The following is a 27,960-nucleotide window of genomic DNA, read 5'->3' as shown; positions in this document are numbered from 1 at the left end:
CCTGCTCCCCGCCTGGCTGCGGGCTGCCTCTCGCTCCCCTTCCCCTCCTTCCCTTTCCCCCCCGTTTTATTTTATTTTTATTTTTTTTCCGACCCCCGCGCGGCGGCGGCGGCGGCCCGCCTCTCCCTTCGCAGCCCGTCGCCGCCGCCCCGCCATGGCGACATGAACCCGCCGGCCGCCGCCGCCGCCTCTCTCCTTTTCCTCCTCTTCCTCCTCCTCCTCCTCCTCCCGGCCCCGGCCCCGGCCATGGGGCCCGCCCGGAGCTGAAGAAGCCGCGGAGGAGCCCCCGGCGCCGCCGCCGCCCCGCCATGGGCTGCTGATGGCCAGGCCCCGCCGGGCACCCCGCCGCCGCGCAGGGGAGGTGAGGCCGGGCGGGAGCGGGGGGCGGCGGGCGGGCGGGCGGGGGGGGCTCCCCTCGCGTCCCCCTCAGGCCCCGGGGTGCCCCCGAGGCAGCGCCGCCCGGCCCCAGCCTTTGTGCGAGTCGTGCCGGGCTGCGCCGGCCTGCTGCTGCCCCTGGGGGCAGGCGGGAGGCTCCATTTGAACATGCAGCTCCGTGTTGACGCGGGGTCGGGCAGCCGGAGCGGTGCGGGGCTGGCTGCGAGCCCCCCACCGCCTCGCAGGGGCGGGTGGCTGTGCCCACCTCTCCCCCTGCACACGGGCTCTGCCAGCTGGGCAGCGGTTCGGCTCCAGAAGCTAGCCGCTCCGTCTCCTCATGTCGAGGGCTCGCTGTCAGATCCCTGCGGCTGACCCAGGTTTGCTCTGACTGCGGGGCCGGGGTGGCTTGCCCTCATCCCCAGGGCATGGGGCTGCACAGACCCTGGTGTGGGATGTGGGAAGCCGATCTGGCCTCACCCCAGCAGGAGCTGAACTTCCCCATGTATCTATACTTCAATTTTCCCTGCACCCCTCCTCGGAGTTCGTGTACAGTTTGGTATTCAGCAGACCCCATCTCAGATGCTCCTTTCACCACGGCCCTCCTGCCTCCTTCCTGTTCTGTATGTTCTGGCCCAGTCCAGAGCTTTATTTGCTTATTGGCTGGCCTTATTTAAAGTTTCTCCAAGGTGGCTTCTGTCCTAGCATCGTTGCACGACTGACAGATGTTGCTCTGCCTTTGCACAAAAGGTGCTGCTCTGAGGATGCCTGCTGGGGCTGGGCTTTCCCGCTGTCCCATGGGGCTGCAGCCGGCCCCCATGGATGCTCCCGAAGCTCTGTGTTAGGGAAGCAGCTGTAGCTCACCCATCCCTAATCCTGCACACCAAAGACCTTGGTACGGCTTTGTATGAGGAAACAGGCAAGCCAGGGGTTGGGACCTAGGTTTTTTGGGGCAGCGCGGCACCCAGAGCTATGTGGCTGACATCTTACATTAACACTGCGGTGCAGTCAGCGTTTTCCTTCCAAAGTGTGTCCTCTCCCTGCTTTCAGATTATTTATCACAACCACCCAGACAGACCTACTGGTTTAAATACACACCAGTCCAAACGTGAGGCCACCTGATGTCTTGGCATATCATCACCCTGGGATAAACTTTTCAAGTCCATAGCTGGACCCAGGCGTTTGCAGCTGTAGCATCACCCCTGTAGTTTCAGTCTCATGTTTTCCCCTCTTACCTGCTCCCCAGCTTACCCTGCAGAGGCAAAGGAGTGAGATCACGCCCAGCATTGGTGCTGTGTTTCTTTCAGCACACGTCCCGCCCTGGGCCCACACAAAGGATGCTTTCCTTTGCACATCCACAGCAGCACCCTGCTAAAAAGCAGTAGCTAAACATGACCTCACACTGAACTGGATTTTCAGGAGCACCTGTATTTGCAGGTTTAATCTTCGTGTTTTTCATGTGGTGCTTTTTAGGAAGTGAGATTTGGTGCAGCTGTCACACAGGTATAAATTATATCTTTAACCTGGGTGACAGAGGAGCACAGCCTGCTGTTTGTTTCACACTGCTCTGTAGCCTGCTGGGGAGGAGTTCAGTATGGGCTGAGCAGGGCTACTGGCTTCACCAAAACTAGTCAGAGCATTCTCGCTGCCAAATGACAACCCTTAGGACTTGGTTGCTTGAGCAAGGAGCAAGTTCTGGTTAGAAATCATGCGTCTCCAGACAGTGAAACCCAACCATGGGACCCGAAGGTCCTCTCGTGACCAGGAACAAACTGCAGTACTCCCCTTAGATCCCAGTGGGGCCAAGGATGCTGCACACCCAGCTGCTGTCACCTGCTCCTACAAAGCAGCAGGAAACCCATCGAGGAGGTGGATTTCAGGGGGATTCTGGTTCACTGACAATGGAGAATAGTTTCTTTCAGAATTCAGGACAATAATAGCTGTTTCTGAAGGCCAAAAAAACAAGATGAAGTCACTCAGATGTGAGGAAAATATCAGGTGTCTCCCTTCGGAGTACAAGGCAGATGCAGTCTCAAGTTTTCCCTTCCTGCGCGTCTGCTAACTGCAAACGTTACCAACGCCGTTTTGGTAGCCATAAAGGGGATTTGCGCTCGGTGTGCAATAAACTCCCCTACACGCTCCCTGACAAATAACATGTTACTGCAGATACTTCGTTTTGCTCAGCAGCCCAGACATCAAACGTGTGCTGTGCCAGGATGACGGGAGGTGCTGCACGCCCCGTTTGCCAGAGGCTGTGCCTTTTGCTGCGCTGTTGCCATACGCAGATCCTGGTCGTTTGCAGGGGTTGCTCTCAGCTTCACTGGTCTCTTGGCTTGATCCCCCAAATCTTCACCACTTACCTTCCCGCTGTAATATTGCCTGTAAGCCTTGGGGTTTAACTGCTCGGAACGGCTGCCGAGCGGCTGAAAAGCCGGCTTCCTTTAAGGACACAACTGCCGTAACAACATTGCCATCAAGCACAGCGCAGCCTCCCTCCAGGGAATAGCCACAAACGCGCCTGTATGTGTGATAGCAGCAAAGGGGGACTGCACAACATGCTCTGCAGGGGCTGAGCCCTCGGACACGCTGTTTTCTTCATCAATACCCAGGGTTTCTTCTCTGAGCTTGTTTTGGGCCGAGGATTCTTGGTTTTAGGTCCAGAATCAGGGATACTGAGGCTATTAAATTCACGCTGGTTGGGCGGGAGAGATGAGCCTGTGCCATCCTATTTTGTGGACAACTGGAATTAGGTCCTTTTCTATATTGTCTCAACAAGAAGCTAATTAGACCGCAAGCTTATGCTCCTGGAGGATAATTAAGCTTTATAACTGTGGGTTCTCTTTGGTTAATGAGAAAGAGGAGACAGTACCCTCAGAGCTTAAGAATGCTGCTCCGCAGCTACTGTGCTGTACCTCATAATTGATCTATTGTTTCTACAGCAGATAATTTCTCATTTCCTCATAATTACCTCTTTTTAGTGCCTCGCACTGTATCCTGGTATTAGCTGTAATCACTGATAATTTACCCTGAAGCCAATCAGAGTCTGCAGAGCAAAATATTGGCCTTGCTGAGCATTTATGCTTTCAGATAACATTTTCTTTTGTTGTTGTCGAGGGGAATTGAGCCATTGTAGTTGCATGTTTTTTTGGATGTGGGTGTTGAACTGGGTAAGAACTTGTTTGGTTTTGTTGCTGTTCATTTACGTTAATGACTGCTTCCAAATGACAAAGCGCTATCGCCGAGCCCTGTTCCAGCCTTTTTGCCCACAGAGGCATTGTATTTATTTGGTTTCGGGGGATTACACTGTGCAAAAGGCGGTGCGTGATGCCTTGCATCCTGAAAGCCTGTTGGCCCTTGTCTGCAGAGTGTTAGCTTGTATAAGCAGGAAAGCCTCTGGCCCTGTTTTCTGAAGTTGCTGCTCGCTCTTAGACTTTGTGAGCTTGATTTTTCTCAGAGTGACTTACTCCAGCTCGCTGTGATTTAGAAGAGGTTACACTGGTGGTGGAAGAAGCGGATCGTGCTCCGCATGTGTTGCCTTTCCTTTGAGGAGGCTAGCTGCGAGACATTACATAATGCCAGGTTTGGTTTGCCCCCTCCTTTTTTTTTTTTAAAAAAAAGCTTCCTGCTCTGCTTTCAGCATTTCCAGAGGCTGTGTGCGCCTGCAGAACTGATGAGCCGCTCCGGGCACACAGCTGCATCCTCACCACTGCTGAGCCTACAAAACCCGGACTGGCTGGGGTGGGCAGGGATCTCTGGAGGCCCAGCGCCCTCTTTTCTCAGAGGAAGGATGCTCCAGTCCCTTCATCACTGTGGTGGCCCTTGGCTGGAGACCCCCCAGGAGCTCTGGCTGTGGGGCTCCCAGATCTGGGGTCTCACCTGGGGTACACCACTCATTAGCACAGTGCCACAGATCACCTGCTGGGCCCAGCTGGGGGCTATTTTTTAGGCCACCTCACTGCTCTTCCAGCTGCTCCCTCCAGGGTCTCATCCCTTGGGACTCTGCAGAGCAGGTCTTTGAGAGGCCAAAGTCTGCTCTCCTGAAATCCCAGTCTGTGAGATTGCTTTTTCCCCTTCTCCCTGCCCTCAGGATCCAGAGCTCCACAGTCACTGCAGCCAAGGCTGCCTGGGAACTTCACGCCCCCACTGAGCCCCTCCTTGCTGGGGGGTACAAGGTCCAGCAGAGCTCCTCTCCTTGCTGCTTCTCCTGTCGCTTGGCTCAGAGGTTGTCAGTGCACTCCAGCAACCTCTTGGATTGCTTATTCCCTGCTGCATCACCTCCACAGCAGATGTTGGGGTGGTTGAAGTCCCCTCACCTTCCCATCCTGGCCTTCCTAAAGGAACCTGGGTCACTCCACTGCAGCGCTCCTGCCACCCCCACAGGATCGCAGCCCCACAGCAGGACCCGCACCTCCAGCTCCTCACCTTTATCTCCCACAGTCCATGCGTGGAGTACTGGCACCTCCAAGAGGCACCACAGCTTGCTGGTTTCCCAGAAAGGATTTGGGGCATTTCTCCATAAGGGTACCTTGTAGGAACCTCCTCGCTCACATGCCAGTGCTGGAGGTGACTCCACTTCAGGCCCATTTTATTGACATGCCCTCAGAAAGTCACGCATTGTGTCAATCACCATTTTTCCTGGTGGTCTTGTACAGCCCAGATCCTGCGCTTGACGGCACGCCTGGTTCCCCTGCAACCCTGAGGGTGGTGAGCCTGGTTTGTACACAGGAGCCCTGGCGTGGCTGCCAGCAGGAAATCCTGCATCTCCCTTCTGTCCTGGTGCCTGTCCCAAGCTTGGACTGCTTCGGAGCCTCGGTCCTTACAGGGGCTGCTGCTCCCACAGCTGCCGGGGAAGGGCTGCACCTCAGCCCCTCCAGTGGTGCAGGGCTAGCAGCCTCCTTCTTCACACTCACCCCACAAAGTAGCTGTGCTCTGCAAGCCACCCTCTTATATAGACTTCTCCCGAGCACTGGCTAACGGATGCTTGACCCTCCCTCATCAGGGGCAGCTCGTTACGCTCGTTAGAGCCTCCTCTGGCCCACAGCCTTGTGGCTTCTCACCTCCTTCCCCAGCAGCAGCAGCCACCTCTGCCTTCCTTACGGGGTCCCTGGGCATTCCCCGATGAGCGGGGGCCTTGTCCCCGCGAGGCCCCACAGTTGGGTGTCACTTGGCATAGTCACGTCCCTGGCCTGGCAGCGCGTCTCTCCGAGGGTGGAGATGTGCGTGCCAGGCAGCAGCGGGGCCGATTCCTACCAAAACATTCGCCTGAGCCCCGTGGCTGACTTTAATAAGCACTGTGAGGAGTTCATGTCTTCAAGAGGCATCTTGCATGCCTATCAGCAGCCAGATGATGAGCCCGCAGTGCTGAAGGGGTATAAAATGGAAGCGTTTCTTTTGCAAGCGTTCATAAAATGGCATGAGGGGGTTTGGTTTGCTAGGGTTTTGTTTTGCTTAATTTAATCCATGCAGGCAAAGAGCCTCCATCGGTTAATAACTTCTCCTTTGATTTTTAGGTTCAAATAAACCAAAATCTCAAAGCAGAACTCATTAAAGTATATTGAGTTTCATCTCCTCTTTGCATCAAACACATACGTTATGCAGCTGGAGCTGCTCTCCTAGGGCTGGATCCTGCGTTCACCTTTTATCCGCAGTTGGCTTTGGGACGTTGCCACACGGTGCCTCAGAAGGGGAAGGAGCTTGATTGAAGCAGCCTGTTTGCCTCACCCGGCGCGCTGTGGCACAGCACGGTTTAAGCCATTGGCTACCAAAGGCCTTTCTGGGCACATGCTGCTCGGACTCTTGGCCGAGGCAGAACGGAGCTGCAAACCTTGTCCTGCGTTTTCAGCAGGCGCCACTGGAGAAGGGGTAGGGCAGGAGGGACCTGGAAGCGTGCCTGCCTCTCGGGGGAAAGAATGGGGACATTGTCTGCGAGTTCAGGCAGGGGTTCATCTCCTGCCTTGCTTTTCAGAAGTCCCTACCACGGGAAATGTCATTTCAGCGTCCCTTAAATAGGGGAACGCTTGTATCAGTCTCGAGTCCTCGAGATGTTTGGAGAAGTTCTTAAATTTGGAAAGCCAGCACTAAAATGAGGTCACATTTGTTTACACTCCCTGGAAAAATCTGGTTGGAGGAAAAGAAGTGGCGAGTGTGTGATGTACACGAGCTTGCCTGAGAGATGCTGCCAAAATATCTTACAGACTTCCCTTTGTAGCAGGTTGTGGGAGTTAGCTCTGGGTGAGTCATGCAGACAAATGGCAAGGGCCCTCTTCATTTCCAGCCCGAATAAAATTGCCTCTCTCGGAATTTAGGTCTGTTGGCTGCTTACACACGAGCCGACGCGCCGCTTGGTAAAGGTGCGCTGTCGTATGCCTACCTGGGGGATGCCTACGTTTGAGATCCCTACATTTCTCTGGGGGAAATTAATTTGAATTTTAATTCATTCCACAGAAGTCAGCTCATCACTGCCCATCCGCTTGCTTACTGAGATGGCGAAATTTGAAACTGCATCCCCAAACACTTCTTCCCTGGTCACTTAACTTGGAAACGCTCACATATATTGTCTCACATCTCCGTCCAGGCAGTTCCACTAACCAGGCGACAGCACGCCTTACTTTCCGCAAGTCAAACAGCCGAACGTTGCTCTTAACCCCTGCCTGTCCTCCGCAGCTAGCTCTCGTTGTGCTTTGTCAGGTTGAAAGGACAGAAAGCTGGGCATTGATTTCCAGCAGTGAGGCACTCACGGGAGCGTTGTCCTCTTAGGGCTGGTGTCCGCGATGAAAAAGATGTAAAAACTGCGAAGGACGTGTATGCCTGCTGATTTTTCCCTCTCAGACCTAGGCATTGCTGTAGATACCTCCTCCTGCCTGGAGCAAATTGTGAGGAAGGAGTTAAGCCGAGAGAAAGCCCCAGATGCTAAAATTAACATCCATCCCACCCCCCGCCCACAGCTTTGAAATTTCTAATCACAACTCGCAGGGAGATGGTTCCTCCTAGCAGTGCACACTACGTTTCGGTGGCTGGGAATCACAGATGGCCGGCTGGAGCTCGGAGGGGCTCCGTCTCCTTCCTCTCCTCCTTCTGCTTCACCGTCCTCCCCCACCCCGAAAAGTCTTGTTTTTGGGTCATCTGTAAGATCGTGTTATTGCTCGCTGCAGCCAAAGCAGATTTGGCTGCTGGCTGCTGAAAATACTGACGAGGTCTGCAGAAATGCCCGTGGTGGATGAGCTCTGTTGGAATAACCCCTCCTGCCAAATTGCCCACCTGGCTTTATGTGCGAAACAAAGGCAACAGCTCTTAGGCTGTCTCTAATCCTAGAAATCTTTGTCCTTTATTATTATTATTTATTATTTTTTTAACGAAATGATCTATGACCAAAAACCACTGCAAAACAAAAGAGGTTTTCATAACCGCCCTGAACGATTTGGTGATCTCGTTCACAGTGCATGGCTGTCACACTGGCACAGCAGAGCTGTGGCAGGCAGGGACGGTGAGGAGCTGAACGCCGAGCTCGCTCTGCCAGGATAATTCAGGGTAATTCATTCCTCCGCTGCACCTTTTGTCTGCGAGAGCCGCCTTCTGTTGGCCGTGCAAGCGATCACAGAGCCTACAGATCAGCTGCGTTGCCTCCTGCACAAGCACCCCCCTGCCGCAGACCAAAAAGCGGCTGGGTGGCCGGCCGCCCCAGTTCCAGCGAACCCCAAACTGCTTCCGAAACCTGCAGCCCGCAGCGCTCGGCAGCGTGCGGCTCGGGGAGGCTGAAAGCGCTCTTCAAGGAACGTCAGCTCAGAGCTTGGAGCAGGGACATCTTCACGAGATGGGTTACGTTTTATGGCCCCGGTCAGCGTGAGTTTAATGGACAGGCTGGTGACTTTAATGCCTCTCGCAGTGCAAACCTCATGCCAGAGATCTGACTCTCAAATTTCAGAGCAAGATGCAGCCTGCAGCACGCGGCCTTGCTCACAGGAGACATCAAACCGAAGCCGATGTGTTCACTTGGCTCCCTTCCCTCTTCCTAACTTTCCGACTGTGCTTTCAGAAATGTGAGTGGAACTTGACCTTCCACTGAAGATTAAGAAACGGAGAGCTCTTTGAACAGTGGCTTCAAAACTCCCGAAGTGACCACAGAAACAAAACCACCCTGGAGCTTGAGTTTTATTTTACATCAGGGAAACGGAGGCAGAAAGCGGGGGCGAGTTAGTCTGTGGCGGCCTCATCTGACTGTCACAGCTTCTCCTTCTCCTGCAGCTGTGGGGCTGTGGAGCAGATAGTTGCAGAACTGCATACACGTAGGGCATGCTGTATTTTTTGTTGTTGTTTTAATGGTGTGCATTTATCTGATGAAGAGCTATGTAAATTTAGATGCAAACAAGCTTCAGCCCTCGGGGTGCTTGGCGACTTGCCTGGTGTGCTCTCGGTGCTGGAAAAGTCTGCGCACCACTCTCGCTCCAAGAAAAACTTTCAAGCGCGTCATTCTTCTCCTTTTTTTCCTTATAAAGGTTACCGTGCCTCAGCCCTCCCTGGTTTACCTCCCTGCTGCAGAAAGGAAAGGTTATTTTCTCCTCTTTTCCCATTGCCGTTACTGCTCGTGATGCTGACCGGCCGCTGCAGCCCAGGGAGAGCCTCAGGAAGGATCGGGGTAGCAAAGGGATGTTTTCTGGAAAGGTCTCTGGAGACAGCCCCGTGGCCCAAACTGGGAAAAAAGACAGGAGCAAGACCAGGATGGGCCCAGAGGACCGGGAAACCCGTTTCTGTCATAATGACGGTGGGACCACCGTCTGTCACAGCAGAAGAAAGCACCTGAGGATGCTGGCTTTGGCCTGCAATTTTTCTTGCCAACCTTGTGGAGGGGTTACTGAGTCCACAGGGATGGGTGGGGGCTGTTTTGAGACACTTCAGAGCATTTCCAGCTGGTCAGGAGTCCTGATCCAAGGCTTTCCCTCCAGCCAAAAATTCGTGTATGGCCCCATTCACCTCGGGCCCGTACACTGAGAGGCTAGAAAGCTTCTCAGGGCTGGGCCGAGCTAGTGCTGCCCTGCCCGTCCTCAAGGAGAAGCATTTTTTTTCTAACAGCCAAGTAAAGAGGGGTTTCTGTTCAGTACCAAAGGCCTCAAAGTTGATTTGCCACTTAAAATCTATCTACATGGCAGTGAGTGGGACTCGAGTGCTGCCCCGTGCCTCGTGCAGGTTCACCTTTGTGAAGTAACAGAAGTGGTAGTCGTGCGCTTCCCTTAAACCTGCAATGGCTCCGGATCTGCTTTTGTTCGGAGCTGCTCTTGTCATCGACGCTAAGTCAAGTCTTTTTGTTTTCACGGCGAACTTTGCTTTTTTTCTCTTTTTCAGCACGTTGTCTTGTTTCCTGTAGATGCGGCGTAAGCTGCTGTATTAACAGGCTGCTCTTCATGAAATACCCTGGTTAGGATTTGGCCAATATCCACCTGCTTCAGATTTCACAAGAGCTCACAAAAGGAATTGAAAGTTTAAATAACTTTCCCATGGATTTACCCTTCAGGGCAGAATTGTTTTGCCTAAGTGATTTAATGCTGTCAAGAAATGTGCAGACAGAGTAATGGTAGGAAGTATTAGCACAACTCAAATAACCTTTTTGGTCGGATCATCGTCTCTCTCTTTAAAAGTACAAGGTGGAATCTTAGAAAAAAACTTCTCCGTGTTTTGTTTTTAAGTTCAAAGTGTTTTTAAGTTCTTGGCGTATTGTTAATGCTCAGGCAGGGGGGCCCAGGAGAGCCCCTTTACGGGTTCTTCTGTGAGAAACTACAAACCGTGCTGCAGAGAGGGAAAACATTGCTCTTTTGGTCGCGCTTCGGCTCGTAACCGTTTAAATTCCCAAACAAACGTCGCTCTGCTTTGCACAGGACTTGCCATGGCTGAGGAGAGTAATGAGACGTGGGGGCCGGGATGTCGGACAAGCGTGTGAACGTCAGTCACAGCTTCCTGGGCCGGCTGGTTTTAGCTTAGGGGGACTGGGGCCAGGGCAGCCAACTCACGGACATCCCCTTTGGGTTTCCTTGGGAGGGTTTGCCAAGTGCCTGGCTGGTCGCTGGCTGCGGTACAGACGAGCCTCTTCCAGTCCCTGCGGCGTCAGTCACCTCTGTGCTTTCTTTTGCTCTTTTTACCCAGTGGCACGGCTCCGTGTCTCACCAGGCTGTCTTTGGTTTTGCAGGTAGCTGTATCCAGCTGGGTGGCAGGTGGATCCAAGGGTTACCATGAAGTTTTCAGGACCCCTGGAGAGCCAGAGGTTGTCTCTCCTTCTGGAGACGGCAATCTCTAGGGAAGCTCAAATGTGGAAAGCACATGTGCCGAAAATTCAGCCCAATCAGGTAATGTCTGCTCTTCACACCCTTCCTCTCGGTAAAGGCATGAATGAGAGTGTCCCCTGGTGTATTTTTGGGGAACAACTCGGGCTGTTGCATGAGGGGTCACCTTCTGCCTGAGACTGGGAAATTCACCTCTGAAACGAGCGGGTGCTTTTCCCTGCGAGGGACAGACCCGCAGTCGGGGTGCAGGACACGTGGCTTGTGAAAGCACGTACGTGTACTGGTGTAATTAAACTCATTTCACAAAGTGCCTGGATTAATTAACACACATTTCTAGCGGGCACCAGCTCTGCAACAGTTCTGAGAAGCGGCCTCATTCTCTTGGACTGGGCTCACCACTAACAGTGCTGAAGTGCTGGTTGCCTTCCACATGAAGCGACGTCCCACGAACCATTCTCACTCGCCTAGCTCGGGCCTCCTGCAGCAGCACATCCACGGGGAAGGCCTGGCTTTGCCGCCTTTTCTTTCTCTGCTGCGAATCAGCCTAGGTGTGCGGGGCAGGCTGTAGCTGTACTGACACGGGCCGGATGAGGGTCTGACTCGGCACGGCGCTGCCTGCTTCAGGAAGAGCCCTGGTCCGTGGTTCAACCTCCTGCCCAAATTTTGGGGCAGGGCCAGCTAAGAGGGCCCTGTTGCCCACTGCTTTTTCCAGCCTGAGTTGCGTTTGTGCTCCTTGCACAGCCGGCATCTGTCTGGTGCGTGCACTCAGAAACGCCTGTGAGCTCCATGAGGTTTGTTTGAAACAGACTGTGAAACGAGAGGAAAGTTGATGAGAAATGAGAGTTAACCTCAGTGTTCCTGCAGCGCTGCTGCTGGTGTGGACAGAAATAACCCCGCTGATCCAGGGTTGCTCGTATTGATTCACACGAAATGTTCGCACGAACAAGGATGTCAGCCAGCACTTGTCAAAGCTAATCAGTGCCGCGGTCGGCTTTCCTGCCTGGCAAACTGCTGCAGCTCTGTAGGAACAAATAGGTTTTTAAAGGCTCGGTGTTAGTTTTGTTAGTCCACAGTTAGGCTTCCAAACACGTGACCTGGTTGTCAGGGGTGTTGTATTTGTGGCTGTCTTCAGGCCCCATACGATGCAGGACCCTGGTTTATGGTAAACCAGCGACCAGGGAGATAAGATTACAGTACAACAAGACAACTAGGGACACACAGAGCGTAACTGAAGCAGATTCTTGGGCAAAGATCTCACAGGGACAAAACCATCCTGCCCTGGTGACTGCCGGCATCAGGCAGCCATCGCAGGGCCGTGCTATCGCCCCCTGAGATGAGGTCCTGGCCCACGGCACGCTGAGGCCTTCGTGTCTCTGCAGCTGAGTTTCCCCTCGTGCAATTTCACAGGATTCCCACCTCCAAAACTGTTGTCGTTGCACTGCCTACATGTCAGTTCAGGTGTCGAGGTAACAGCTAGAATGCCCCAGTACTGGGTGTCTCCTAGCAGTAAATAATCATTAAATTGCAATGAAATTTCTGGGTGCACGTGTGTAAAACACATGGAGGTCAGCTTTAAGGGAGAACATAAACCCAGCCGTCAGCTCTGGGGAAGTCCTGGCTTGCCACGCCAGTCGTTGAGAACCCTGCATCTGTAGTCACGTAAAATGCTTCTTTCTGTTCCTCCGGTTCCTGACACCCGGCTTTCCAAATTGTCACGTGTTCCCTCCCTTGTGCAGTACACATCTTGGCAACGCTGCAGGCACTGAAGTTGTGTCAATTACCTGTTTTCTGTAGTAGCTGGAAGAAGGTCAGATTCCCTAACATCCATTTCTCTTCCGAGGACCTCCGCAGTAGCCTAAACCTCACTTGTATGAAGCTGTTGTTTGTCTCCCATGACAGTCAGGAGAGCCGCGTCCCTGCGTGTATCAGATCTGGCAGCCTGAAGCACGTGTAACTTTCCATTCCTTGCTGCAAAGGTAGACTGACACGGCTGAGTTTTAACAGAGTCATCTGGTTTGCAAATGAGAAAACGTGAGTGCCTGTGCAAACAAACCAGAGATCAGATTGGAGCTACGCCACAAGTATGTTTTCGGGAGGACACTTTCTGTTTTGACTCTCTGGGAGACATTTTTGGTTCTAGTGTTTAAAAACAAAAATTCGGTTTCTAAATATGTGCCAGAGTTGAGATCTTTGAAAGGAAGAAAGAAACTGTTGGGTACAGAAACAGGAAGACACGTTACACTTTTAGTACAGGATGCAGAATCCGTTGCGGACTCCTGTCTTGATAGTGCACATGATTTCTTTTGTTCAGTTTTCAGTTTTGGTCTGAAAGCTCCCATTCCCTGATGGAATGTATATTTCTTTTAGCTTTCCTCCTTCAGATGCACACTGCTGGCTCCAACTATTTGCAGCATATCAAAGCCAGATGTCACAGGGGCTTTTCAGCCTCAGAAGGCAGGTGGGCTGAGATTGGAGCCCTCCCAGTGCTTCTGAATCTATTTGGTTGGTTTTTTTTTTCATTGTTTTATTTTTCTTTTTTCTTTTGGGTTATACAATATGCAGATGACATCCAGAAGTTTTCATGTGATTAAAGTTTGGGAAATCAAGCAGTAAAGACTGGTCAAAGGTTGATTTCTGCATGTTACCAAGTAACTTTGCAGCAGAGAGGTGTGTAAGCCAAGATCTTTATTTTTATTTAGAAGTACACTTTTATCATTTCTCCTTTGTTCTGTGTCTTTCTGTCCTCTTGTTTGCCCCTGTACACCCCGAGGAACCAGGAGCCCTCAGTTTATTCAGTTTTCCACTGCCTCACCGCGTGCCCTTGGGTAGGTCTTTTAACCTTCTTTCTGGTGCCCGTTTGCCTGCGGGTGAATCGCCGACTGACGGACCCGCCAGTCTGGGGAAACAACGCGAGCTGAGCGCGGTCAGCTCTCCTGGCACGCTGCGTGGTGACCGCTCCGCCCGGCGTTTGTGCGCGTTAGTGTGCAGGTGAGGGAGGCTGCGCTGCCTGAGCTCCTTGCTGCCCCGCCGGGCTCTGTGCACACCCTGCAGGTCGCCACTTCTGAAAGCCGTCACGAGGAAAGCACCGCGAATTCCCAGCTGGTACGAGTGGGAAGCGACCCAGCGGGCCTGGCTGGGGGTCACTGGTGTCCAACAGGCGTTCCCGAGACCCAAATAGGGGCCGATTTGGCTGCGATGTTTGCTGCTGCCCTTTTCTGAAACCTCCCAGTGCTGATAAAGGTCACCTGCGTGCTCCCAGATGGGCCTACAGCAGGAACAGGCAGGAACAAGTAGGGGAAAGAGCAAAACATCTCTGCCTGGGACAGCAGACAGTAAAGAAAAGAAATTATCAGGTAAGGTGTTTTTCTTAGATTAGGCAGCAATAAAAGTGAGTCATGTTTGAGTTCAGAGAGAATGTTTTTATTTAGACTGCATTTTCCAGAAGTCCTGAGGTGGTGTTACAGCTGATTTGTGCTGTGCAAGCACAGTGGGGCCCGAGTCATGGCCTCTGGCTCGTACCACAAGGAGGTTGGGGTGTCGGTCAGTGGGGAGCAGATCAGATCAGGTCTCTCCATTGCCAAGGCCTCACCAACATCTGATGGTCCTGTTGGGGTCCTCAGCTTTCATGTTTCAAGCTGGTGCAGGCAGGGCTCGCTGCGTGCAGCAGTCCATCCCTTGCTCCGGCCGACCCCCTGGGGGACGGAGGTGTTTGCAGGTGGAGGAGAGGAAGGAGCTGCGGAAACCTCATCATTTTATGGAGGTGCCGAGTGGGGGAAAGGCGGATGGAGCCGGAGGAAGGGAGCGCAGTTAAAGAGCAGAGCTGAATCCTGCTGCAGGAGTGTTCAGCCTACCACGTTACACAGCACTGTCAGTCCCCATGGCAGGGCAGGTGAAGAGGGAGCTATGAGCTAACGGCTGTAATCGTGCGGAGCAGCTTGAAAGTGTTATTTTAAGGCAGTGCAGCAGCATCACTGCGCCTCTTCACTCAGCACAACCCCGTCGGGCACTTGGCACAAAAGAGCCCTGCCTGTGCCCCACGGGGTTGTCCCTGCAGAGCAAACCGGCGCTGAAATCCCCTGTGCACCGTGCAGCTGCCTGCTGGCTTCCTGCTGGGGTGAGCCAAGCGGCCCCTCTGCAAATAGCTGCACAGAGATTTGGCCAGAGGAGAGCTCCTGGGCACCTGCATGGGCTCAGGCTGCTCTGGGAGAGGGGCTCATCGTGAGGCCTGGGCCCGCGCTGTTTAGTTTTCACTAATTAAAACTTCTGTGTTAGGTCATCGTGCTCTTCCACCCTGGAGATAAGATCTACAACACAGACCTGTGGTGGCAAGACAAAGAGATGACCAGAGGCAGACAGAGTGGCAGAAGACGTCTGTCGGAAAGCACCTCAAAACAAAGAGGAACTTTTGCTTTCCAGCCCAGAGGGACTTTTTTTTTTTTTTTTTACTTTCAGCCACAGCCATCTCATTTTTGCTTCTAATTTTGTACAACTCAAGGAACAGTGACCTCGCAGCTTAATTAATTTTACAGCGCTGTATTTCTTACTCGTGATGCTAGGATGGCAGACGTACACCTTTGGGTTAATGACTGACCCATCCGTCTAGGAAACTCTGGGAACAGTTCTCATTCCCTCGCCTGTCTCTTAAATCGGGCCGTAATGAACCGGGGAATGGTGCTAATGGGAGGAGGCTGGGTTTCACCCCAACTTCCTGCGGGAAGCAATGCCACCCCCTCACCTTGAGCACTGGAGCAGAGCAAGGTCCCGCTGGCTGGGCGTTACACCACAGCAGGGCTCAGGGCTCACCTCTTTTCCTTTGCTCCCCCCTGACAGCTTTTAAGAAGCCAGATTTGGCTTTGAAGCCTTCCCTTGGTCACGTGCACCTGGATAGGTTCACCCTGCAGTTGTTCAAGGAACGTGGTGCTGAGTGGGGCTGTTTGTTGTTTGGATGGACTTCGTGTCTTGCTTAGAGACGCTCTGTTACCTAGTGGTTTAGGCTAAACACCTTTTTTTCACAAGGAAAGGACGGTTGCTACCAGGGGCTGGGTGTACATTGCTGTTCCTTCCGTTGTGGCCTCACACTTACCTAAGCTAACACCCGAGTCCAAAATTTTGCCTTTTGGCCTCAGTGCCCACGAAGAGCGAGGAGACAGAAGGATGGCTCCTGGGAGGACTGAAGACTGAGCAGCAGCACAGCAAGACGATCTGAGGCCTCCTGCCCCGCTTCACAGATGCTGTTTGTAGGAGAAGGCCCAACCTTTTGCCTTGGCAGGCGGAAGGAAGGCAGGGCTGAGCCAGGACGTACATGGCTGGAGCTGCTGAAGCTGATGCCTGGTTCTGCCAGCGGGGAGGGGAAGGGGATGGAAAAAATCCCCCCCAGGGTGCTGGGGTGAGCAGAAGAGATGCCATTTTCACCCCCACTGCTGCAGCAGATTCATAGCAAGAGAGGAGAAAGTTGTATAGTGTGTATGCAGTGCACAGAGATATATATAGTGTACGGTACAGGATATAGCTGTCTAGCAAGTAGGGGAGACAGGCCGCTGTCCTGCAGCAGTGGCGGTGCACCGCTCCCCTCGCTGACAAAGGCCCCAGCCCGCCCTTGCTGGCTTCACCAGTAAGCTGCTGGGCCAGGGCGGTGATTTAGGAGTCACAGGGAGGTTTTTCAATCACGTTTATTTTGTTCGATGGGATGGTTTCCGTTTGGCTTGTCACCGATAGACACACAGAGCTTACCTCCTGGATTCACCCAGCTACTGCATTTCCAAAATAATCCTTTAAGCTGCTAGAAACCTTTGAAGTCTGCAATACTGTCCAAACCCGGCTGGGGCTGTAAGCCCTTTTGTATGGCTTTGTCGCCTTCCTTTGAAAAACAGGTGCAATGAATAGAGTGGTGGGGAAGTTGATCTTAGCCACCGCTCCTCCCTTTCCTGACAGTGTCTCATGTTCACCTGTGCAGGCCAGGTGGGTCTGGCGGTCCCAGCTGAGAGCAGGGGCCGTTCGGAGCAGGGCACAATCCTGCTGACGCCGTTGCACAGTCGGGGCTTCAGAAGAGAAACAAGGCAGGGCTTTGTTCTCTGCAGGAGCACCTGAGGGAGCACTGAAGGCGCGTTGTGCAGGCAGAGGTAACATCTCTGTATTAGACCAGCCAGCACAGCTGGAAGAAACGGCTTTTGATTACACAACCCTGTATCTTTAGCCCAGATCACTGCCGCAGTAGCGGTGTTACCACTTTAATTTTTCCAAGGGAATTGTTGTGACTGCCTGTTGGTGGGACCTGTGCCGGTGCCCAGCAGTAACACAGCCAGAGCCCCGAATCCAGCCCCAGGGCCTGAGCCTGGCCGCCCTCCCCCCTTCTGTCCCACGTGGTGGTGGAGGGGAGCTCTGGTGGTGGAAGGGAGCTCGGCACCAGTGGGAAATAAAGCACAGCGTAAGGACGGCTTGCTGCAAGCAGTAAGGTGTTAGCAAGGGGTGAGGCTGGCGGCCTGTTGGAGCCCCAGCTCTGCCTCCAGCGCTCTGCTTTCATGGTTTTCCGGGCTCTGAGGGAGCAGCTTCAGCAGAGCTGTGCGAGGCGTATGGTAGGGAGCTTGGCGATGGATGGGGCCTGAAGTACTTCCTCTGCGTCAGTGCTGGGTGTTGCAGCTTCTAAAACTGTGCTGCTTTCCAACCCCCCTGCTATTGCTGGGCAGACAGCGACAGCCCGTCCCAGCAGCGATTTCTGTTTGCGCAAGCCCTTCGCGTTCTTTTCCACAGCAGCCTGGCAGCCAGCATTTCACTCGGCTTCGTTCCTTTAAGCCATCGGCTGCAGCCAAACCGCTGCAGAGAGCATAAGGACCCTGTCGGAGCACTGGAAATGCGTTTGGCTTCGCTTCTCACTTCTGGACACATCCTGGCTGATCACCCCCAGTAATCCCAGCTGGAGCGAGACCAGGCGTGCGCTCAGCTGAACTGAAAGGCTCGCAGAAGCTGTAGATATCCAGAGCACAAGCCGGAGAGGTTTGGTGTCAGTGACTAGTCTGTGGCTGTGGCTGGAATTCAGCTGTTGTCCAAAAAGATCAATGATGGTGACTTAGGCCAAAAAGGAAAAAACCACAAACCCAACAATTTTTAGTTGGAATTGTACCTGCTTCACCCCGGTCCTCAGTTACCTGGACTGCTAAAGGTCTTTTGTGAACTCTGTTTAGAATTTTCTATTTTTAACAGTTTCTGAGCTAAAATATCCCCACGATATGAAGGAAAACAAACCTTTCCTCTCAAAATCACCAACTCATTTCCCTCCCATCTCCTGTCTGTCAGGAGCTGGGCACCTGCCTGGCTGCCGTGGCATGTCTGCTTTTTTTCAAGCTGGGCTTTTCTGTGTATCTGAGTGGTTCTAAGGAGGGTTAAAAAAAGAAATGTCCTAGAGCTGAGCTGCACAATACCCTCAGTACTTGAGAACCTACAAGATGCCCTTCCTCTTGTCCCCAGAGTAACATTTCTGAGCCAGGCTGGGGTTGCTGTGAGGAAGGCTGTTAGAGCAGATTTCTCAGGGTGGGGGTAACAGTGAGAACAAAGCGGCGATTCAGGCTGCTTCAGGGCACCACCTTTCCAAAAGGCACTTTTGTTTCTGTGCTGAATAATGCCTGCAGAAGTACAGTGCTTGGTCTTCTCTGCCTCGCTCAGCCTGTGTTTAAGTATAGTTTGTTTTTCTCTCCAACAGGACGTAGCCATTTCTCCAAAGCAGAGGGATGAGGTCATTCAGTGGCTGGCCAAGCTCAAATACCAGTTCCACCTTTATCCAGAAACGCTCGCCCTGGCCATCAGCCTTTTGGACAGGTTTTTAGCTGTGGTAAAGGTAAATATTTGCAGAGACATAAACTGAAATAGATTCCTAATACCCACTCACTTATTTCTGTGTGCAGTCCCAGTGGCATGGCCGTATGGAAATGCTTGCTTCCCCACTCACCTCTCACACCCTTTTTTTCTCACACACGTACAGGATGCTGCCTGCACTACTCCGGGCACCAAATTTTGCATTATGAAACTGAGAGCACACACTGCCACCAGGCACTTCTGGAGGCTGACTGACAAGCACACGCAATTCTTGGGGAACTGACCCAGTGCTTTTACCTGCCAAGGCCCCCTTCCCTTTCTCCTCTGTTCTGCCCATTTCCTTCATGTAACGCACCTCATCATTTAATATCTTAACCTAAAAGAAAAGACACGCCCTTGCCCTTCAACCACATGCTCACTTTTAACTTGGTCTGAAGGTTGAATTTGCCCTCCCACAGTACCCGTCTCCTAAATTACAGCTAGCGATGGCTTATTCAGAAAGTCTGAGCAGAGGTTATGCCTTAAACGACAAGAGAAGAGTCTCTGCCTTACACTAACCTGACTCATGCAGCTAAAGGGAAATGCCCATGAGCCCACAGTCAGAAACGCAGGCCCAGTGCCCTCTCCTACAGATAAGTCAGGGAAAGTCCCTGCTCCCATCTCTCAATTTTTCTGGCGTTTAAACTGTATTTAGTCTCATGTGGGTCACCTCAAACTGCTGCAAGCACCGGCTAGCAGTGAACTAGCTGGAGGGCATGGAGAAGTGAGGACAGGTTTGGGCCTGGCAAGTAGGAAACTGAAGAGATGGGGGAAGATGCAGCCAGAGGTGAGTGCTTTTTGGGGGAGCTGTTGTTCGACACCAAGGTGCTCTACAGCCAGCCCGACAGACCGGGACCTGAAGGCTGATGTCAGCTCTCACAGGCAGAGGTGAAGGAGACGGGGAGGAAACAAGCGTGGGTGCCAGCCATGTCAGCTGTACTGAGCGGAGAATGGGCATGGCTGCTTGGTTTAAGATTGGGATGTCATGGAAACTATTAAAAAAAAAAGTTAAAAATCAGCATTTGGGATACCTGCAACTGGGGTCTGTTGCTCTTCTGCCTGTCAGCCAGTCACGCTCTAAGCCTGCCATGGCGACAAATAGGAAGTGCTGAGCTTGGGGTGTGTTCTGCACCCATGCAAACGACTGAACAAATTATGGGCCAACCCAAAACCCCTGGCCTTGAGCTGTGAGGTCAGGCTTTGGGTAGCCTTATCTCTTCCCATATTTGCTCAGTTACAGCCTGCGCTTGGCAAATCTGCAGCCTCATCTGCACGTGTTGTCTAATCTCATTACTAACACTACCGGGTAGGTAACACAGCTTAGGAAATCTAAGCTGAAAAACACATTTGCAGCCTGCATACATAATTTCAATGTGACTGGTTTCAGTATAACGCAAGTGACATCAGCCCTTAACCTACTCAAGCACTATTAAATGTTGATAATGTTTAAGTTACAAGTCATGGAAGTATTTATTTTCAAGACCTAAAATTGGCTGGTTTACTGAAATACTAAGGTGGGAAAAAGATACTTTAAATCCCCCAACAGTTAATGCCCGTGAGTACAGTTTTTCTTTCAGTTACTTGCAGCAGCCAAAGAGTGTACGAAGAGAGTATGAGCAAATGAGTAAGAGTTCACTGCATGCTCCAGGCAGTGAGCAGCAATGTGGAAAGGTGTTCTGTCAGGGATTTTTCAGCTCATTCTGTGTTCCTTCTGGGTGAGCATTATTCAAACAGCTCAGGGCTTTACACTCCCTGCCCCTGTTTTCCTCTCCCATAAAGTCATCATTCCACTCAATTCCACTCATGCAGCTCAACTCTTTTTTTCCTTTTTTTCCTTTTTTTTTTTTTAAATCCAGGCACTACCACGCAGGATTTTATTATTAAGACAACTTGTCCCTTCCCTTCACTGTGAACGTGCTCAGGCTGGCTGCCCCATGGCTCTTACCATCCCGCTCTGGGGGCCCAGCGGCATTCACTGTAGATGACTGCACAGCACCCGTTAACCCGCAGCTGGCGGTGGTTGTGGCCATGCGCAGCAGCACTCGCCCCTTGGTGAGGAGTGAAGGAGGCAGATCGAGGCTCCTGTAGGAGACCAGGATGGGAGACAGAAGCTTAATGTGCTTGGGGAAAAGACACGGTTATTCTAGAAGGGGCACACTTGGGAAAAAGAGGGTTCATATTTACTGTTCATGGGAAGGATAAACTTCACAGAATCACACAGAATCACAGAATTTCTAGGCTGGAAGAGACCTCAAGATCATCAAGTCCAACCTCTGACCTAACACTAACAGTCCCCACTAAACCATATCCCTAAGCTCTACATCTAAATGTCTTTTAAAGACCTCCAGGGATGGTGACTCAACCACTTCCCTGGGCAGCCTATTCCAGTGATTAACGACCCATTCAGTAAAGAAGTTTTTACTAATATCCAACCTAAACCTCCCCTGGTGCAATTTTAACCCATTCCCCCTCGTCCTGTCACCAGGCACGTGGGAGAACAGACCAACCCCCACCTCACTACAGCCTCCCTTGAGGTACCTGTAGAGAGCGATAAGGTCGCCCCTGAGCCTCCTCTTCTCCAGGCTAAACAGTCCCAGCTCCCTCAGCCGCTCCTCGTAAGACTTGTTCTCCAGGCCCTTCACCAGCTTCGTAGCCCTTCTCTGGACTTGCTCGAGCACCTCCATGTCCTTCTTGTAGCGAGGGGCCCAAAACTGAACACAGTACTCGAGGCGCGGCCTCACCAGAGCTGAGTACAGGGGGACGATCACCTCCCTAGCCCTGGTGATGGTAGGAACTTGCCTGATGGTAGGAACCTGCTCTATACATCTGGTTCTTTTTCCCCTGAACACTGACCTGGAGCCCTTTATTGCTGTAGATTTTTTATGCTCACTTGGTAATTTCCTTCTAACCAGTCTGTGTAGTGAGGAACAAGTTCCAGTCTTGCCCCAAAGGAATTTATTCTCTTCGCTTTCAGTGATTCCTGAACATACATGCAGACACGTGCACAGGCACCACCCCCCAAGAGTGGATTCCCTGCAAATATTTAATTTCAAGTTTAAATGGTGGTAGGAAGCCACAGCTCCAGGCACAGCAAGGTCCTTCTAAGTAGCTGTGGCTAAATATTATTAAACATCTTTAATTTGGAAACAAGCCCGTGTCTTTCCCTTGTGGCTTCCTTGAAACAACCTTCTGGATTTCATGACAGTAATGTGCAGGATCTCCTAAGCTACCGCGTATCTCTGTTCTGTCTACTACAACGTACCCAGCAAGAACTAAACCTGGCAACAGCTTAGGTTAGGTTTTTACATTCAGTGCAGGATTTTCACTCACCTTTGCTTTTGGAATCCCATAAGGTGTACAGGAGAGGACCGGTTGCCAGCAGGCTGTAGGAGGTGGGGGCATGGCTCTGCAGCTGTCTGCCCACTCAGCTGTAACAGGGTTCAGAAGCAGCGCCTCGCCTTTCCTAGCCCCCAGCCACTAAGGACAGGGGTATTCTTACACTGATGTTGGGAGCGGAGCCCTTTGTCAGAGGAGCCCACGGACAGATTGCTACTGAGTAAAACCTCCAGCCGTGATACTATATTCTGAGCACTTACTCTGGCCCATCACAGGGACTACACAAATACCTACAAGCCCATGCACGCTGCTGGTTTTCTTCTTATTCGCCTACATCAAGTCCCATACTTTTTTTTAATGCGTATGAAAAATCACTTTTTCCCTTTAAAATCCAACTTACCTTGCCTAATGCAACTCACTGTAAAGGGGACCGGCTCTCCCTTAATACTTCCTGGGTCTTGGTTTTGAGAACTGCAGTAAGAAATAGCATTCGTGGTATTTTATTTTTTTAAATGGGTGCTTTACCTTCTATAGACAAGACAGCATTTTAAAATTCTTTTAATTGTTTTTGTTCCTTTTGTGTCTGACCCCCAGCAGCACTAAATGCTCTGCTGATAGGTGGGATGGCCATGGTTTTATGCCAGATGATAATCTGGCCCTTCTGCTTTTCTCCTTCCTGTTTCTACTCCAATGCCTAAAAACGAGCTCTTTCCACTCCAGTGCTGCACCTCAGTGGGTGCCAATTCCGATCACGGGGCTGGCAGATCTCTGTCCTGCCTGACGTCATGGAGCGTGGCTTTGTGCTCGGTACAGCTTGCCACCGCCGTGCTGCAGCTGGAGGTCAGCCTGCTGATCTAGAACGCGGTGCACAGGCAGCTGGGACCCTGCTTCTTAGGATGTCCACGCAGAACGGGCGTGCATCATTTCTGCGTCACACTCAGGGCGACTTCTCTGCTCCTCTGTGTTGTAGGCCCGTCCAAAGTACTTGAACTGTATTGCAATCAGCTGCTTCTTCCTTGCTGCAAAGACCATTGAGGAAGATGAGGTAACTTTTTTTGGTTGTTCTTAGTACCTTAGCAGTGTCTGAATATATGCTCTTCGAGTCCTGTCTTTGCTTGCATGTGGCAGCTGACGCTTGCCAGGGCAGGAATGAAGCATTTTCTGGGATTTTTATAGTAATAATGGGTTCTCTCTTTTCTTCTTTGTGTTGGCTTTTGCAGAGGATTCCAGTACTGAAGGTGTTGGCTCGGGATAGCTTCTGTGGTTGTTCTCCAGCTGAAATTCGCAGAATGGAGAAGATTATCCTGGATAAACTGAACTGGGATCTTCACATGGCAACGCCACTGGATTTCCTTCACATTGTAAATAAGGGGCTATTTGCACTCTCTCTGGTGTCTGTGGGTGTAAATATTGTATCAAGAGGTATCTTGAAAAAAAACCTTATCTGTAGGGTAGCGAAGACCTCAGGACGTGGTTCCAATCCCTCCATACAAGTAGTTTCTGATGTAAAAATAAAAGCCTTGCCAGAAAATTTCAGAGGAGACTTGTGCCGCTTCAGGGGCAGTTTTTGAAATGCAGGCCTGCCATCCAGGAATCTGGCCCTGCCTTGAGGCATGTCGAGCTGCACACCATGACTCACTGCTCCTGAAAACCTTGCTCCTAAATCTTTACTGCCAGTGGTTTTGCTCAAAGTGCCAGGTGGCAGGAAGAGAGAAAGGAACCGAGGAGCATGCATGGCTGCTGGGCAGTGGGTGTGCTTGGTGCTTGCTGCAGAGAGACAGGCCAGAGAATGAAATTCTTGGATGAAAGATAAAAGGAAGGAAAGTGTCCTGAGGTTCTCCGTTGATTTTCATCCTCTTGGCTTACTTGAGGAGGATTTTTGTCTGGGCCAGCTGAACTGCCAAACCTGTGTTGTCGAGAAGGGTGGAGGGGGATGGCCTTTTGCAGAGACCCCAGGCAGACGATGTGTAGGATGGCAGGCCCTGCCAGAAAGGCTGTGCCCAGCTGTTGGTGGGTTCAGCACCCTGCTGCTTTTTCCATGATCTGGAAATTGCCTTGAGGATTAATCTGCAGGATCTCCACGCATCAGGGATGCGTCAGTTGCCATTCTGGAGGCCTGACCTGACCTCGCGTGGGGGGCTGCCCCTTGGTGACCCCAGTGGCCTCACGTGTTTGTTTTCCCTCTCAGTTCCACGCAGTTGCGGTGTCCAACAGGCCTCAGCTTCTGACCAGCCTCCGCAAGCTGAGCCCCTCTCAGCACGTGGCGGTGCTCACCAAGCAGCTGCTGCACTGCATGGCCTGTTACCAGCTGCTGCAGTTCAAGGGCTCCATGCTGGCGCTGGCCATTGTCAGCCTGGAGCTGGAGAAGCTGCTCCCTGACTGGCTGGCTCTCATCATCGAGCTGCTCCAGAAGGCACAGGTGAGGGGTGCTGGCACCCGGCGTCGCAGCAGGGAGGGACCGGGTGTCCCAGAGGCTGCATCTCGCTCAGTGCTGCAGGGACACGGCCAGCCGGGGCTGGGATCCGTAGCTGCTGATCCCAGCCTGCAGTAACACGCCTGTGAGGACGGTTCTGCTCCTGGATGGGGGGACTGGTGCTGGGGCAGTTCTGCAAAAACTTTGTCTCGACTGTGGCCAGTAGGTGACAAAGGCAGCCGTGTGTCCTGACGCACGTGTTCTCTCCCTGCACCGGGGAGAAAACATCCCAGGGAGAAAGCCCTAGGTCCTGACGCACAGCCGGTCCTCTCCACGGCAGCGGTCCTGCAATGCCAACGTTTTTGCTTGTCTCATTCCAGATGGATAGCTCACAGCTGATCCACTGCCGGGAGCTTGTGGCACATCACCTTTCCACTCTGCAGTCTTCTCTGCTGCCCAATTCTGTATATGTCTACAGTCCCCTCCAGCACACCCTGGTGACCTGTAACAGAGGAGCGTTCAAATGCCAGCCCTCCTCTGTCCCAGGGCCAGGTTTCTCCAAGGACAACGGCAGGCCAGAAGTGCCAGTCACAGCTACAGCCGCGCTCTACCAGCGTCTGCCAGCTCCCAGTGGCTGCAAGCAAGCCTCTGCCAAGCGCAAAGTGGAAGAGATGGAAGTGGACGACTTCTACGACGGTATCAAACGTCTCTACAACGAAGACGCTGCTCCAGAGGTAGTTGCTCTTGAAAATATGGGCTCTGTTTGTAGCGCTGATGTCTCGAGGCAGGAGGGCAACGCTTCCCCTTGTCCACCTTTACAGCCGGTGTCTGTTATGTAGCTGCGAGCGCACACCACCCGCTGCGCCGTAGCTACTACTCTAGAAACCACACAGACCCTGGCATAGAGTTCTCAGCGGGGGGAGAAGGGGCCATACCTTGTCAGGCTGAACTGAAGGGAGCCAAAAAAAACCCAAAAAATATCCCAGCCCTTTTTTTGATCTTTTTTCTTGTGCGGCTAATTATAGTTCCACTATTTAAGCACTTAAAAACACAAAAAAGTATAAAAATTTAAAAAAGACCCAAAAACTGAACAAAAAAAGTAGCAAAAAATTGTTTCCTTCTAGTGTTGTCAGCTCCACTGTTTTTCTGCTCCTGTGTATTGTAACCCATTCTCCATGTCCGAGAGCTCACATGAGTTGTGCAGAGTTGTTCCAGGTTTCCCAGCCAACTAACACCTCTCTGATCTGATTTCCATCCGCTCCTTGCTCTTCTTTCTGCTTGCTTCTCTTTTAATTCTTTGCAAGTCTTGTGCATGACGTTCTGTATTCTCATGACAGGTTTCTTTTTTCTTTCTAAAGAAAAAGGCCTTTTTTTGTTTTGTTAGCACTTTGGTGTTTAAATGTGATAATATTTAAAAACTGGATTTAAATGAAAGGTTAGGAAAAACACAAAAACAATGCTTGCGAACTGTTCCACACTTACCACAGGAGTGTGAACGTACTCTGGAAGAACACTAGGCTGCCAGCCACCCAGCTCTGTACCTTGCAGTTAAGCAGTAACTGTTTCCAAGCACAGAAAGCAGTTAACAGATTTTGTATCACTTCAACAAAAACGGTATTTTTTCTTGTTTGCACCAGGAAATGTTGCACTCAGTGTGGATATTCACCAACACTCGATGCTCTAAATCAAGTGTAAACCTCAAATTCTGCCAAAAAAAAAGTCTGTTGTTTTCCCGTGTGTTTATAAGCTTAGCATGTGCCCAGCACCATGTGGTGAAGCGCTGGGCAGCCTGAGGTTTGAAAGGTGTGTAATTATCAGTCACAAAAAAAAAAAAAAAGAACAAAAAAAAAAACCAAGAGACCCTAACCCTGAGTTTTGTGTTCATGTAACTTCTAACCAAGAGTAAAACCTTTAAAAGCTTGTCTCTTTTAAATGTTACACCTCTGTTTCTCAGAATGACCTGTCCCAATTGTAAGCTCTCTCCACAGCCCTGAGGAAGGTATTGTATTGGAGCCATTGTACTGATGAAAGCCTTCTGGTAGCAATAAAGAAAGTTGTCCTGGATTCCGAGCCTTGTTTCATGCTTTTTACCCGGGTCCAGGATCAGTTTTACCTGGAGGCTGCAGGGGAGCAGCTCCGTGCCAGAGCCATCCTCTCTGTTGTGCTTGGGTCCACTGTGAGAAGCATGCCTTGGGTTTCAGCTCTCCTCCTGGCCACATTCTGGAAACCGCCTCCCAAGTCTGCGTTTCTGAATGGGATGTGTGTCCCTGTTCTCCCCCCACCGCTGCAGGATTTCTGCGACAACTGGGGCTCATTACGTCAAACTCACTTCAATGCACATCTTTTTCCTGTTGAATTACCCAGCCTAACAGCTCTAAAGAAAAACAGCGCCAGTTTCCAGCAGTAGATGGAACATCAGCACAGGACAGACAGAGCAGGCGATTTACACGCCGTCTGACAGCCAAGCCCAGCACCTGCAGTTCCCTCGCAGAAGGGTGTCTGTGTGCTGGTGCCTGCTGCCCACGAGCAGCAGCGGTGATCCAGCGCACCCCAAAGGAGCAGTTGCTCAGAGCTCTGGGGTCTGCATGGTACAAAACTGTGGAGAGAGTTTTGTAGCACTGCAGCTTGTTTTAGCTGGCTTCCAGCTGTACCACACATATTGGGGGAAGAAGAGATGGGGACAGCAGTGCCACAGCATTGTCATCCAACAATGTGCCTCAGCTGGCTTCCCCCTCTGCAGACACTCCCCCCAGTTTGAACCATGCACTTCTCCCTCCCCCCCAAGAGCTCTTACGCTCCTGGCTCACAAACACAGCACTCTCCCAGCCCCAGTGTTTTAAAAGACTGCAGAGGGAGACACCTTTTCTTTATTGGCACCATGCATGAATTCACGCTGTCTTCTGCTCGGAGACGTGCAACTCCACTAACACAGCACAAGGTCAGAGAGAAGAAACCTGCCCCGGTCAGGGAGACCTACCTGCACAGGGTCCTGCTGGCAGGAGCATCCTGTCGCCTTTTGCTCTTCCAGATGCAAAAGAATCAAAGCAGCTTCAGCAATTGCACCCCTCAAACTCTTCTTTTCTTTGTACACACTGGTGTTCGACACAATTCAAACCAACAGCACAGGGCGCAGACACTCAGGAAGTCTGTTGTGCCAGGGGTACCTCAACACACCCAGCTTTCTGACCGCACCATCAGGATGTACGCCAGTGCAGCCACACAGAGGATTAACTTCCAAAACCACACATGATCCCTGTGCAGGTACCCGGCTCTGCTGTGACAGCCACGCTTCAGGCACCAGCTCACCTCACGCCCGGGCAGTCGTGCTCTGGGGACTGGCCAGCCTGGCTTCCCTGCAGCGTTCAGCTTTGCAGGGCTCCTGCTGCTGCTCGGCCTCCCTCTGTGCCACAGTGCTGCAGGCAGGCTGGGGCTGGTGAGGAGCCTTGGGCACGCAGGCCTGCGTTGCTGGCTGCACTGGTGCAGAGATGCATGGCATTTTGTGGCTAAAAAGGTGATGCTCAATGACACAAGCTTGCTTTGAAAATGGGGCAAGTCCCAGCAAGATCAGCTTCCCCAAGCAGCAAGATCCAGCTGATCTGGAAATAACCCAGACTGCCAGACAAAGCCACTTCCCACATTTCCTCCCCACCAAAACCCCCAGGAGATGAAGTTAGATGTGGCCCGTGCCTGTGCCATTGTCTCGCTCCCACGGCAGCAGGCTGGCAG

The 27,960-nt window shown here is 51.9% G+C and overlaps 1 protein-coding gene across 1 annotated transcript; it reads left to right on the top strand.

The window, feature by feature from the left end:
- The first annotated feature begins 6 nt into the window (after positions 1-6).
- CCNI (cyclin I) lies at positions 7-26,298 on the top strand. Its single transcript, XM_035324155.1, has 7 exons — positions 7-361; positions 10,547-10,703; positions 18,334-18,468; positions 22,792-22,866; positions 23,042-23,182; positions 24,010-24,240; positions 24,615-26,298. The coding sequence occupies exons 2-7, from the start codon at positions 10,590-10,592 to the stop codon at positions 25,071-25,073; spliced, it is 1,155 nt and encodes a 384-aa protein (XP_035180046.1). The 5' UTR covers positions 7-361; positions 10,547-10,589; the 3' UTR covers positions 25,074-26,298.
- Positions 26,299-27,960: the final 1,662 nt, after the last annotated feature.

The sequence above is a fragment of the Oxyura jamaicensis genome, chromosome 4, assembly GCF_011077185.1.
Source record: "Oxyura jamaicensis isolate SHBP4307 breed ruddy duck chromosome 4, BPBGC_Ojam_1.0, whole genome shotgun sequence".
Lineage (NCBI taxonomy): Eukaryota > Metazoa > Chordata > Aves > Anseriformes > Anatidae > Oxyura > Oxyura jamaicensis.
The sequence above is the reverse complement of the archived record's forward strand: the minus strand, read 5'-3'. Positions and strand labels throughout refer to the sequence as shown.

What these genes read in the sequence shown, in the direction of transcription:
- CCNI (XM_035324155.1), top strand. Translation starts at nt 10,590, where the DNA reads ATGAAGTTTTCAGGACCCCTGGAGAGCCAGAGGTTGTCTCTCCTTCTG. An exon ending in CACTGGATTTCCTTCACATT is followed by an intron (nt 23,183 to 24,009) that starts GTAAATAAGGGG and finishes TTTCCCTCTCAG; the next exon opens with TTCCACGCAGTTGCGGTGTC. An exon ending in AGCTGCTCCAGAAGGCACAG is followed by an intron (nt 24,241 to 24,614) that starts GTGAGGGGTGCT and finishes GTCTCATTCCAG; the next exon opens with ATGGATAGCTCACAGCTGAT.